The 13,200-nt window shown below is 45.6% G+C and overlaps 1 protein-coding gene across 2 annotated transcripts in view; it reads left to right on the forward strand.

The window, feature by feature from the left end:
• Nucleotides 1–13,200, forward strand: part of fras1 (Fraser extracellular matrix complex subunit 1) — a 73,175-nt gene that overhangs the window by 390 nt on the left and 59,585 nt on the right. For both annotated transcript variants that reach the window (XM_028996001.1, XM_028996002.1), the window contains exon 2: nt 1,795–1,826. In XM_028996001.1, coding sequence (XP_028851834.1) covers nt 1,795–1,826 — 32 coding nt within the window. The remainder of the gene's footprint in view (nt 1–1,794; nt 1,827–13,200) is intronic.

The following is a 13,200-nucleotide window of genomic DNA, read 5'->3' on the forward strand; positions in this document are numbered from 1 at the left end:
ACAATCTCGGAGAGGCATAAACATAAAATAAAACCAAATTCTACTTTCACATCGAACTGCTTCATAACTAATTCTAATTTATCAGTAAGAGAAAACTTCATTACACCTGTTATACCAGCACCTGACCCGGCTCAGGGTTAAACCAGTAATCAATATGATTAATTATCGGGATATTAGTACATACCTGCAAACCACAACAGCGTTATTATCTTGCACAGAGCTAATATTCCTAGACGTTTTACGAGATTAGTTATTTGAATCATAAATAATAACCGCTACTGAAAAGTGCTTTATCGCTGCGATGCATATTTAATTCTACACGTTGTTTTAAAAAGCTCCATTAAATGTGCATTTCGGTACGGATTCTGAACGCAGCCTCCGGACTGATCTCTCTCTTCCGCGCTCTTATGTCCCATGTCACCGCGTGCCAGTCCTGCCAAAAAAGGCCTGAGCTCAGTGCACAGTGCGGGAACGGCGGCCTTTACGAATGACGGGACGTCTGGTTTGGTGTCGGGCATGAGCAGCGTCCCGGCGTAGGCAGGTCGCAGGTAAAAACCAGGTAAACCAGGTTAAAAAAGACCTGCGCCTCCGGGACCCAGGGCCAACGCCGACACTCTGGCCGACGGAGATATATCGTGCAGTAATAATGCTGCGGTAGTAGCTCGCGGTGGCGGCCTGTGCGGGGCTCGGTGTAGGTGAAATACGGTCACGTTCATGGTGACAGTGCAGTGACGCCGCGGCGATCACGTTCAAGGTGGTAGTAGCCTAGTGGGTAAGACACTCGCCTGTGAACCAGAAGACCCGGGTTCAAATCCCACTTACTACCATTGTGTCCCTGAGCAGGACACTTAACCCTAACTGTCTTTAGGGGGGGACTGTCCCTGTAACTACTGATTGTAAGTCGCTCTGGATAAGGGCGTCTGGTAAATGCTGTAAATGTAAATGTAAGTTCGCGCAACTGGAATGGTCACAAACAGAAAAGTACGGAACCAGTGTGACAACGGCGCTGCATCACCGTACTTTACTTTTTGCGATGTTTCAGGAAGGCGCCGTCTGAAAGTGCAAAGCACATGAATACTAATGATTAAAAAGTGCCGCTATTGTTCATGTCGATATGTAGGAATGTTCTCGGAATTTAAAATAAGAAAAATCTGCGTTCGGTGCTTCAGGTAAATCAATAAGGGGGCAGTGGTAGTCTAGCGGTTAAGGAAGTGGCCCCGTAATCAGAGGGTTGCCGGTTCGAATCCCGATCCGCCAAGGTGCCACTGAGGTGCCACTGAGCAAAGCACCGTCCCCACACACTGCTCCCCGGGCGCCTGTCATGGCTGCCCACTGCTCACTCAGGGTGATGGGTTAAATGCAGAGGACAAATTTCACTGTGTGCACCGTGTGCTGTGCTGCTGTGTATCACAAGTGACAATCACTTCACTTTCACTTTCACTTCACTTTCACAATGTCTGACGTCATTTTATTAACGTAACCGTACAGCTTTACTGTAGCTAATATGTCCGGTGGCCTGCAGTACATTTTCATTATTTATCAGACGCCCTCATCCAGAGCGACTTACAATCAGTAGTTACAGGGACAGTCCCCCCTGGAGACGCTCAGGGTTAAGTGTCTTGCTCAGGGACACAATGGTAGTAAGTGGGGTTTGAACCTGGGTCTTCTGCTTCATTGGCGAGTGTGTTACCAACTAGGCTTCAACCACCGCCAGTATTCCCAGGTGAGAGAAGATCTCCCTGTCCGGAGCCGTTGCCGAGAGGTAATTCCGATTGTCCTTTCTCTCCCCTGCAGGAGCGTGCGTCTACGAGGGCTCGCCGTTCACGGTACGTTCTCGTTTCTTTCCTCTCCTCTCATCCGCTGATCGTTTTTTTTTGTCCTTTCCTGAATTTGCGGCCCGTCTCGCCCGCTGGCCTAAGCGGCCGGTTATTTGGCGCATAAATAATTCAGCGCAGCGTTATGAGGGTTACAGGAGGCCGCGGACATCACCATCGCCGTTATTACCGGAGGATCTGCCGCTCGTAAATAATGCAAACGACTGGGAATGAACCTGATGTTCCGGACCCCGATTCCTTTTCCTGTGTGCACAACCCTCACCCTGTGCCCTTTGACCCGTGGCAGATTATGGAGAGCGGTGCTCCTGGTGAGAAATGGCTCAGCGTGGCTGCATGCTGTGGTTTGCTCATCTTTAACGGAGGATTAGTGTTGAGAAACGACAAATTCCTGTCTCAGGCGCTTTATAATTAGTCTAATTACAGTCGAGAGTTCCAGCCTGTCTCTCCCGGCGTGCGGGGTGGGGTGGGGGGGGGGGGGGGTCGCCGGGCAGGCGGAGGCACGCCGCGCCTCACTCAGGAAGTTCAAAGCGGGGGGGGATGCGGCCCGACACCTGGACAGGAGCCCCGTTCTGTAAGCCACAACGGCTCCTCAGCGCCCCGAGACGCCCGGGGGTCTTCTGCTGTCGCGCCGTGGGTGGTTATCTGGAACATATCTGTTTATAACATATCTGCGTGTGTGTGTGTGTGTGTGTGTGTGTACTTGCACTGTTGTGCTAGACGTTGTCAGAGCCCCGTGCGTGTTGTGCTGGGGGAGGTCGGGTTTCACCTCTCAGGTTCACACTGATGGTAGCGATAGTGTGTGTGTGTCTGTGTGTGTTGGGGGGGGGGGGGGGTGTTGGTACCTGTGTGCTTTGAATGTGTACCTGGGCTTTGTGCAAATGTGTGTATGCCAGCCGTCTGTTTGCTGCTGTGGTTGTGTATATGTGTGTGTGTGTTTTTGTTTGTGTTGGATGAGTGTGTTTTAGTGTCTGTGTTTACTATATTGGTGTCTATTTCTTGAATGTGTGTGTGTGTGTTACCTGTGTGCTTTGAATGTGTACCTGGGCTTTGTGCAAATGAGTGCATGCCAGCCATCTCTGTTTGCTGCTGTGGTTGTGTATATGTGTGTGTGTGTGTGTGTGTGTTTTTGTTTGGGTTGGATGAGTGTGTGTTAGTGTCTGTGTTTACTATATTGGTGTCTATTTCTTGAATGTGTGTGTGTGTTACCTGTGTGCTTTGAATGTGTACCTGGGCTTTGTACAAATGTGTGTATGCCAGAATTCTCTGTTTGCTGCTGTGGTTGTGTTTATGTGTGTGTCTTTTTGTTTGTGTTGGATGAGTGTGTGTTAGTGTCTGTGTTTACTATGTTGGTGTATATTTGTTGAATGTGTGTGTGTTGTTTAAGTGTCTGTTCGTTCTGGCTCAGTTGTGAAATGAATGCATTTGTTCTGTCCGTGTGTGTGTGTGTCTGTGAGTTAGTGGTGTGAGGGCAGAGGTTTGTTAATAAACTATGTGTGAGTTGGATGTGGATGAGTGTGTGTGTGTGTGTGTTTTTGTGCATGTGTGTATGTCAAGTTGCCTGAGTGTGTGTGTGTGTGTGTTTCATTTTCTGGCTCAGTTTTGTATGTTGAATATACAGTTGTGTGTGAGTGTGCAATACATTTGTCAGATGAGTGTGTGTTTTGCATTACAGCATTGATCAGACGCCCTTATCCAGAGCGACTTGCGATCAGCAGTTACAGGGACAGTCCCCATAGGGACAAGTGTCTTTCTCAGTCTTGAACCTGTGACTTTTCTGGCTGTGTGTGTGTTATATTTGTATTGTTGTGTGTGAGCAGTAGGTCTGGGACGCCTCTGAGGTGTGTGTCCTCTCCGGGCTCTGGCAGCGGCTGATGTCCCGTATTGGACTGTCTCATCCTGCACAGTCCTAGATCCATCATTTCTGTCATAGGGCGCACATTCCTGGCATTGCGGCTGCTCCCGCACCCCCAAGCCATCGAAATGTAGGACACCCCGGGAATAGAAAGGTCTAAACAGTCGGGTGTAGAATTACAGTTCAGTGGGAACAGCCCGGGGGCCCGCAGTGACGTCCACATGACATCCGGCGCCGGTTCTACAGGTCAGGCTCTTGTAGGGCTGCGGAACGCACTGATCTGAGATGCCGACGGGTCTAGCCGCCCGGAAAGTGACTTCAAAGGAACGTTTGGTTCCACTGAGCTGAGATGTTTTCTAGTCCACAACTAAATGTTCCACGTCTGCTTTCTGTAGGATGGTTCAAACATGCATGTCGTGCATTAAAAGACATCAAAAGGGTTCTCCAGGAAACCAGATCGGTGCTGCTTAAAACATGTTGATAGAGCAGGTGGATGTTTTGAGGTAGAGTCATCATTAAGAACCAGATAAGACCAACCTAGGTCAGATGACAGGTTTCCACTCCCACAGCCCCACAAATTTACAAAGGATTTCTGTCCTTGTTGCTCCAGAGTGCAGAGGAATAAACTCAATTGTAAAAGTATAAAGTGAAGTGATTGTCACACGTGATACACAGCAGCACAGCACACGGTGCACACGGTGAAAGTTGTCCCCTGCATTTAACCCATCACCCTGAGTGAGCAGTGGGCAGCCTTGACAGGCGCCCGGGGGGCAGTGTGTGGGGACGGTGCTTTGCTCAGTGGCACCTCAGTGGTACCTTGGCAGATCGGGATTCGAACCGGCAACCTTCTGATTACGGGGCTGCTTCCTTCACCGCTAGGCCACCACTGCCCCGTATTGCGTACAAGACCATCGCCGGTCATCCAACATCTTCTTACTGGAGCCATTTGGGATTAACGTCCTGAAACCAAGTCATTAACAACCCTGGTGTTACTGTCGCGTTTGCCATTTCGCACCTATTCGCACAGTAAAATAGAGCCGGTCCCACGGGGGGAACAATTCTACTTCCTGTTAGTTCCTGTTTGCCATGTTGCAGCGCCAACGGGGAACACGTAGTTCCGTTTGAAGTGCTCTCAGATTGAGCGATTAAGTTATCTCTTGGATGCCACCCTGAGCACCTCTTTTATGTGGGTATTCCGCGCCCGATGTTTTATTAATGAGGCCACAGTCAGGACTGACGTGGAGCTCTGACGGGATTTGACTGCTGATGAGGCCTGGAGGTTTATTGGATTAAACTCTGCTTCCCGGATTAATACCCCGTGGTTAATTCAGCGACCGTCCCCGCCGCCGCATTCATTGATGACCCGTCCGCGTCCTTCGTCTCCTGCACCTCACCCAGTCCCATTAATCTTAATTGGAGATCAATTATGCTCTGTGCAGCTCCATATGGGACTGAAATAATTAATTTTAAACTGGGGGCAATGGAATAAAACCTTTTCACATGAAACAAGTTTCTTAGTTTCATCTCCATGGTGACACAGTGACCTTCCACTGACCCAGTGAATGCATTGGAAAGCTTCAGTACTGATTAACCTGGACGTCTCCTCTGACCGCCGACAGCACAATGAGTAACTCTAAAGTTCATGAGATAACAGCAGAGACCACTTCTCTCGTCAGCTCGTGGCTAACCACCTCCATGGCCCGTGGTGGACCAGTGCAGAGCAGGAAATAATGCCCTGAGGGATTTGCTATAATAGACAATAGAAGTGCTAGAGACATGTGCTTGAGTCATCTTTAAAAAAAAAATTAACAGATGAAAAACTTGAAATAGCTGGAACTAATCACCCAACCATTTCTGTCAAAATACGTCTTTTAAAAATGAATCTTAAAATGAATGGAGCCCAATGTTGACAGATGTAAAAAAAAAAAAACAAGTCAGTCAGAACTGACAAAATTATCTGATGTGTATTTGACTGCTTGAAAAAAAATGAAATTGTGTTCATCAATACCTACAAACCTGAAATAATATTTTCAAAATGCCCAATCTGGCAACACAAAGGGCTGCTGGATGTTTCGGTCTTGGCACCATTAGCATCCAACTGTTTACCTTTCCCATCACGTTCCTCCAGGCCCAGTCTGCGCTGGTAACTGGTTCCAGGATGAAGTTTCATGTAAGTTTCAGTTGGCAGACGCCCAGTGTGGGGGGTTCCTCCTCCTTTTCAGCTCCACTCCACCTGTCTACTCATTACCCACAAACGTTGGCTTTGTTCCACTCTTGATTTTGCTAAAGGAAATGGGCAAAAGTGCTAAAGTGTCCCCTGCAGTCTGGTCTGGTCTGTCAGGCACCAGTGGGCCTGTTTCTGGCATCGATGGCATCCATGCAGCGGTTTATTCCTGGGGAAGGTCATCCTGCTGAGTGATTTTGAGCGAGGGGGCTTCCCACATTAACATGCTTCCAAACCTGAGCAAAACAGAAGCGGCAATGCAGAGTATTTAAACAAAGAAAAAAAAAACTTTATTTGCTAGGCTTTGCAAACAGATCCAGGATGTGAACAGATCCACCCCGAATTAATTGTATGTACAATTACGCTGTTTGTACAAGATTGAGTCTATGCTGCCTATTCTGGTCAAACGAATAGATGACAATGTTGTAAAGCAGGAACAACTATGTGGTGAAACCGTTTCAGTGAGTGAGATTTACTAGGAGTTCTCACCACTCCACTCACATGCTCTGTTCCGAAGATTATTATTATTATTATTATCATTATTATGGATAATCTCTTAGCATTTTTGAATGGTTCATCCGGGTGTGTCCCAGTTTTGTGCGTGGAGTTTGCATGCTCTGCCTGTGCTGGCATGGGTTCCCTCCAGTTTCCAACAGCATGCGCACCAGGGGGATTGAAGACAAACCGATCTCTACGACACCAAGTGCATAATCTCGCATTAATGAAAATCCGTGAAATGTAATGGTGTCAAAGACTTTCTGGAATCCTTTTAAATTCCCCTTTATCCCAACGGAACCACGCTGTCATAAATGCAAAGTGCGCACCCACAAAATGACCACACGCTCACATAAGGGGCAGTGGTGGCCTAGCGGTTAAGGAAGCGGCCCCGTAATCAGAAGGTTGCCGGTTCGAATCCCGATCCACCAAGTTGCCACTGAGGTGCCACCGAGCAAAGCACCGTCCACACACACTGCTCCCCGGGCGCCTGTCATGGCTGCCCACTGCTCACTCAGGGTGATGGGTTAAATGCAGAGGACAAATTTCACTGTGTGCTGTGCTGCTGTGTATCACATGTGACAATCATTTTTACATTTACATTTACGGCATTTGGCAGACGGCCTTATCCAGAGCGACTTACAACGTGCTTTCAAGTTACCATTGATGAAGAGATCAATTCCGGTTCACTAGGACCCCAACTATGAATACATCTATTTTATTCACTCTGTTGTAGATTCTGTACACAAAGTTCGACAACAAGAAAATTACAATTTAATCTAAATATTCTTTAAAGAGGAAGGTCTTGAGCTGTCGTTTGAAGGTGCTCAGTGACTGAGCTGTTCTGACCTCGAGGGGAAGTTCATTCCACCACCGAAGGGCCAAGACGGAGAAGAGTCTAGATGAATGTCTTCCTTTTACCTTCAGAGATGGAGGGACCAGGCGAGCAGTACTGGAGGCTCGGAGTATACGAGGTGCAGTGCGAGGTGTAATAAGGGCTGTGAGGTAGGATGGTGCTACTCCATGTTTGGCTTTGTAGGCCAGCATCAGTATTTTGAACCTGATGCGTGCAGCTACTGGGAGCCAGTGGAGGGAACGTAGCAGAGGGGTGGTGTGGGAGAACTTGGGAAGGTTGAAGATCAGTCGTGCTGCTGCATTTTGTAGTAGTTGTAGAGGTTCGATGGTACATAGTGGTAGACCAGCTAGAAGGGAGTTGCAGTAGTCCAGTCGTGAGATTACTAAGGACTGAAACAGTATCTGGGTAGCCTGGGTTGACAGATAAGGGCGGATTTGTCTGATATTGTAGAGAAGGAATCTACATGAGCGGGAAAGATTGCTGATGTGAGTTGAGAAGGAGAGTTGGTTGTCTATTGTTACGCCAAGGTTGCGGGCTGTTGCAGAAGGAGAGAGCTGCGAGTTGTCTAGGTAAATAGCAAGATCCTGATGTGGTGAAGAATCTGCTGGAATGAATATTAGTTCAGTTTTGGTCACTTCACTTTAAATAAAAAAAAATAAAAACACATAAACCAATATTTTTCTTTTTTTTTTTTTGCTGACGGCATCGCAGTGAGCTCATGACCCATTGACAGCCAGACAGGTATCGCAACCCTGAGTGAGTTTTCCAATATCGGGAATATAGCCTCTCGTTCTCTGCCCAGCCGCTCACCGCTTAGTTTTTATTTTTTTTGCTCGATTCCCTGGCAGCCCGTCAAAAAAATTGTCTTGTAAATGTAATTGGGGTCAAGAGTTCCCGTTTAGTTACGAGGCGTACATCTTTACGGCTGCACGCGCCGATATAGCGAGTGTGGTGGCTCCGTCTCGGGCCTGCCGGAGCTCTTCGGAGGAGGCTGGCGTCTCCTCTACATGCTTGTATCGCATGTTAGCCCTGAGCGGCGCGGCTCCGACAAAAGCCTCCCAATGTGACCTGCCCCACAAGACGGGGGGATTAGGCCCGTACATGTTCTGTGTGGAACAAAGACATCTCTCCACATCAGCACGCACGCCCTGGCCCCGCGCCCGGGCCCTAACAAAGAAAGAGCGAGGCTACAGGGGGAAGGTTCTCTTTTCTTTTTTCCGTAAATGCGGCGGCGCCATAAACTTAATGACAGGTGAAAGCGGCAGCCATCTTGTTTTTTTTTGTTTTTTTTTGGACCTTGGGCTGTATGCCTGACACGCTACCTTTTTTATTTTATTTTTTAATTCATTTTTCAACTAAGTAACAATGATTATAGTATGATATATGACACACATGATACACATCTGACGCCCAACTGGATTTGACATCCAGTCTTTCAGATGAACAAAGAGCGCTGTAATTTCCCAGCACTATATGAAGATGAAGCGCGTGGGTCATGTGACTAATGTTCATTCACTTGTTCACTGATCAGAACGCTTCATTTAAAGCTCTGGTAATCTGTATGTTGTTAGTGGGCGTGGAAATGTAGAGAATTACACACCAACTAAAAGGACTTGTAGACAACAGCAAGATGTCCTTTCTTGTTTTTGTCTATTTACTTCTGTAAATTCAGAAGACATAAATGCATTGATTATTGAACATGACACACTTATTTAGATCTGGGAAAACACATCCCATGTCATTTATGAATAGAGATGAGGCATCATGAGGCTCTAATGATACCTTATTGGACAGAATTACTTAAGTAGACCCACAGAAATGAGCTGAATGAACTGGATGGTAGTAGCCTAGCGGCTAACACACTTGTAAATGTAAATATAAAATGGGAATATAAAGTGATTATTGTATTTGAAAGTGTTTTTTTATCGGCCTTGTAACATTTTATGATGCTTTAAATGGCTTATAATGGTAGTAGTCTGTTCTGGTTTCCTGACTGTGGTTTTATTCTCCTCCTGGGTCACATCATGGAGCCGTTGGCATTAGCTTAGAACAGGAGAGGCTTGAGCATAAAGGAGAAAGACACAGAAGCAGTAGGGGATCAGGGTTAACCGTGGACGATTAAGGGGTCGTGACCTCTAGCCAGGGCCGTTGGTCAGTGTCTGAATAGACATGAGATAAATCTGCTGGCCAAGTTAACAGAAGGGAACCTTCTCTTTAAAGAATATTTAGATTAAATTGTAATTTTCTTGTTGTCGAACTTTGTGTACAGAATCTACAACAGAGTGAATAAAATAGATGTATAAATAGATGGAAAATAGATGGTAACTTAAGCACGTTGTAAGTCGCTCTGGATAAGGGCGTCTGCCAAATGCCGTAAATGTAAAATGTAAATGGAACATTGTTATGTTTGCAAACAGATTAATATACCACGTCATAAGAACCATAATTATACACATAAATATCATATCTGCAGAAATATATGTACACACACACATGCCCACAAAATGCTTCTGTGCATTCAATGTTAAGTTGTTTGTTATTTTGTTTTAATATTTCTTTATATTAAATTTTCCAGATAAAGAACCTTCAGCTGATATGTGGCCAATATTGTTCTCACCCCTTGTTATATAAAAATAATAAGGATAGTTGTTGGAGTCACTTTACTTGATAACAACAAAGGGCTGGGTGCCTTGATCGTCTCTGCCCTCACACAAACCTGCCTGCTAAAAAAAGTTTTGTTAATAATAGCCGCCCGCAGCATTCTTTATCTGCTGGCCTGGAAATAGTTCCCCACTGAGAGGTCCTCCCCCCAGCCGCACGAATCGGAGGTACCTCTGAACTGCTGCTAGGATTGGGAATGTCTTCTGGAGAATGGGGAAGGGGGGGACGTTTTGAGGGTCTCGCAGTGAAACGGTCCGTTAGGGCCAAGCTCCAGGAGAGCCTGTCTGTTTCTGGAGCTGAAACGAGGACACGCAGGTTACAGTAACCTCCTGCCCACTGGGGTGTTGCGGGGTGAGACGGTTATGTCTCCTTCAGGTCTGTCCTTCGTGAATTAAACATTTGCTGAATTCATGGCCAGGAACAGCAGGAATATATTTGTCACCTCGCGCTGCTGACTCATTTTAGGGATTTTACGTTGACTGCTGATCATGTTGGCCGACCTCAGAAGTTTACCTCATCTGCTTCTAATTAAGTTAAAATTGCCCTCAGTAATTCATTAGGTCAGTAAGCATTGAGTGTTTGCGGCCATCATCGGCCAATCAGCTCACAAGGTTAATTTCCTTAAACACACATTATTCATTATTCTGTATGCCATTGCAGAAAAAAGTTTATTCCAATGTCATCTGAGTATATTATACTGACAAGAATACAGAAAAGTATGCTGCTATACTGATGTATTAGATCTTTTGATTATGGTTTATATAAGAAAAGTAGTCATCTTGTTTTTTTTGCCCCTCTTAACCGGTTGACTTAAAATTGTGTTTGAATACACATTAATTACAACATTGTTAAATTAACAGTACACAGTGTTAAACACTATATACTGACAATTTTTATGTACCCAGTATTAATTTAACACCGATTTATGTTATATGCATTCCAGTAGGGAAAAGGCAGGGTCAGAAAATATAAAAAAAATGTTAAATATGCTAGATTAATAACTTTATAACTACATTAGCATATCAATATACTTAAACTTACAACATTGTTAAGAGAATGTTTAACTGTATTTCAAGGGACATCAATATTTTATGTAGGTCCAGTAGTTTCCATTCTTAATTAAACATTTGTCCTGAAGTTTGAAAAAAAAGGGAGAAAAATAATCACAAATAAAACTAGTTCACTTATAGTGTATATAACCTATATAAAGTATAAAAATCATCATTTAAGTATAGTTATTTGCTAGTTTTTTTTATCAGAATGGTCAGGTCTACATTTTGATGTCCATGTCCATCCTGATAATTCCACCACAAAAATAGGCAGTGGAACTGGATGCTTCAGATGGCTGTTAACCTTTGATGATCCGTGCTATTTTCTGAGCTGTAATCCACTACGCCAGGAGTAAACTCCAGCCCCCGCGTTCTTCCCCTGTCTCTCCACTCTCCCCCCGCCGGCCTTTGTGATGCGCCCTGGCGGCTGAAAGGAAAGCCCTTGTCCTCCGTGACGCCCGTCTTCAGGCGCAGGCCTGGGCTGGCCGCTGCGCCGGATGCCGCTGAGCTACGCACTGACAGCGTCTGTGTACTTATCAACAGGCCCCACACCTCTTCATACTTCTGCCTCGCTGTCACCCAGTCATCTGGGTCGGGGCCGCTCTGTGCTCCATGTCTTCTAGCAGGACGGAAAAACACCTGGATTCGGGGCTGCAATTTTGTCACATAGGCCATAAAACGCAGGTGAGGCCGAGCTGGGAAGTGGTGGTGGAGCCAGAGCTGTGTCGGCTGATCTGTCATTAGGTCAGGAGGCGCTCAGTCATTTCGCCGGCATGCGTGGGAACGTGGTGCCCCAGCGAGCCGCTCGGGTTCCTCACAGCTCCCTGACTGGATGTATAATTCACGGCAGCAGAAGGTACAAATTGAAGGCTGCTTGTTTTAAAGGGCCAGTGAAGAATTTGTGTCTGAAGAAGATCCATGCTGATCTTGACGGAGGGTCAAGTCAGGTTTTTTTCTGAATCTACACACAGTCTGCTAGATGATGAAGAAGATCTGTTTGCAGTATATGAAATCCCAGGTTGTGAGTTATGACTCGCACCTTGTGTGTGAAGAGTTTCCTGCTCCCCCCATGTTGTCGGGGGTTTCCACCAGGCTCTCCAGTTCCCTCCCGCCAGCCAAAGACATGTACACAAGGTTAATCGGTGACCCTGAATTGTCTATAGCTGTGAGTGTGTGAATGAATGGTGTGAGTCAGTGTCCCGACATGGGCTCCGGCAGCCATAACCGGAGCGGTTAAGGAAAGTGATTGCGTGTGCGTGATCCCACATTGAGATATTAGTCAAATATTTAATTGCACACAAATTTATAAGTTTTTCATTCAGTGGAAGTGTCATTTTTGGCTGTTGGATTTGCAGCACCTTTTCATAAGCTATAGCAGGGTTTAGAAAGGACCGGGGACTGAACCCGGACAGGCAATTCCTTTTCCGTCATTAGGGAGGGCTGGGGAGGGATGAGTTCACCTTTCCATGCCTGTCTCGACACATTTCATTGAAACTTTATATTTACAGTAAAAGAAAGTGTGTGTGTTGTTTCAACACTGGGGCTGAAAACAATGAGTGTGTGACCTTTTCAAAAGGCCATGTTGGCCTTTTTCCACCAGGGTTAAATACATTTTGAGAGCTCTGCATGCATACAGATATCAGATATGTAACAATATAAATCTTTTATATGGGTTCTGATATGCTATTTTACCAAATTTAAAGTATTAAAAAGAAGACGTGTATGGTGATAATGTAATTTTTCCTCTCTTACTGTACTGCAACTACTGATTCTATTATAAATCTGTACTTTACATTAGGCCAAATTAATACATGTACAATAAAAAAATATTTTATAAAACTTAACTAAATCTGACATGATTAATCTGTCAGTCATTAATTAATGTCAGTCATTAATTAAGTCTATGTTGTTCCCAATCAAACTGCTGCAACTAGATCATCACCAGCCATCCAGCCCCTGTGCATTATGGGAAAGGACGAGATAATTGATTCCTCAGGGGAGGATCATTCCTACTGTGAAGTAAAAACTGTTAATTAGAGAACAAAATAAATGTAGGCAAGCGGGAAAGAACGTGCTCCTCATTAAAATCTCTCCTCTTCGTCTGTCTGAGTGAAGATGTTGATGATGATGAGACGCTCATCAGAACTGAGATGCGTGGGCGCGCCCCCATCACTTGGCATTGGTTGTGGTCCACAGGAAGACGTCATGCTGCTCTTTCTCAGATCTTG

The sequence above is a fragment of the Denticeps clupeoides genome, chromosome 11 (genome assembly GCF_900700375.1).
Source record: "Denticeps clupeoides chromosome 11, fDenClu1.1, whole genome shotgun sequence".
Classification (NCBI taxonomy): Eukaryota; Metazoa; Chordata; class Actinopteri; order Clupeiformes; family Denticipitidae; genus Denticeps; species Denticeps clupeoides.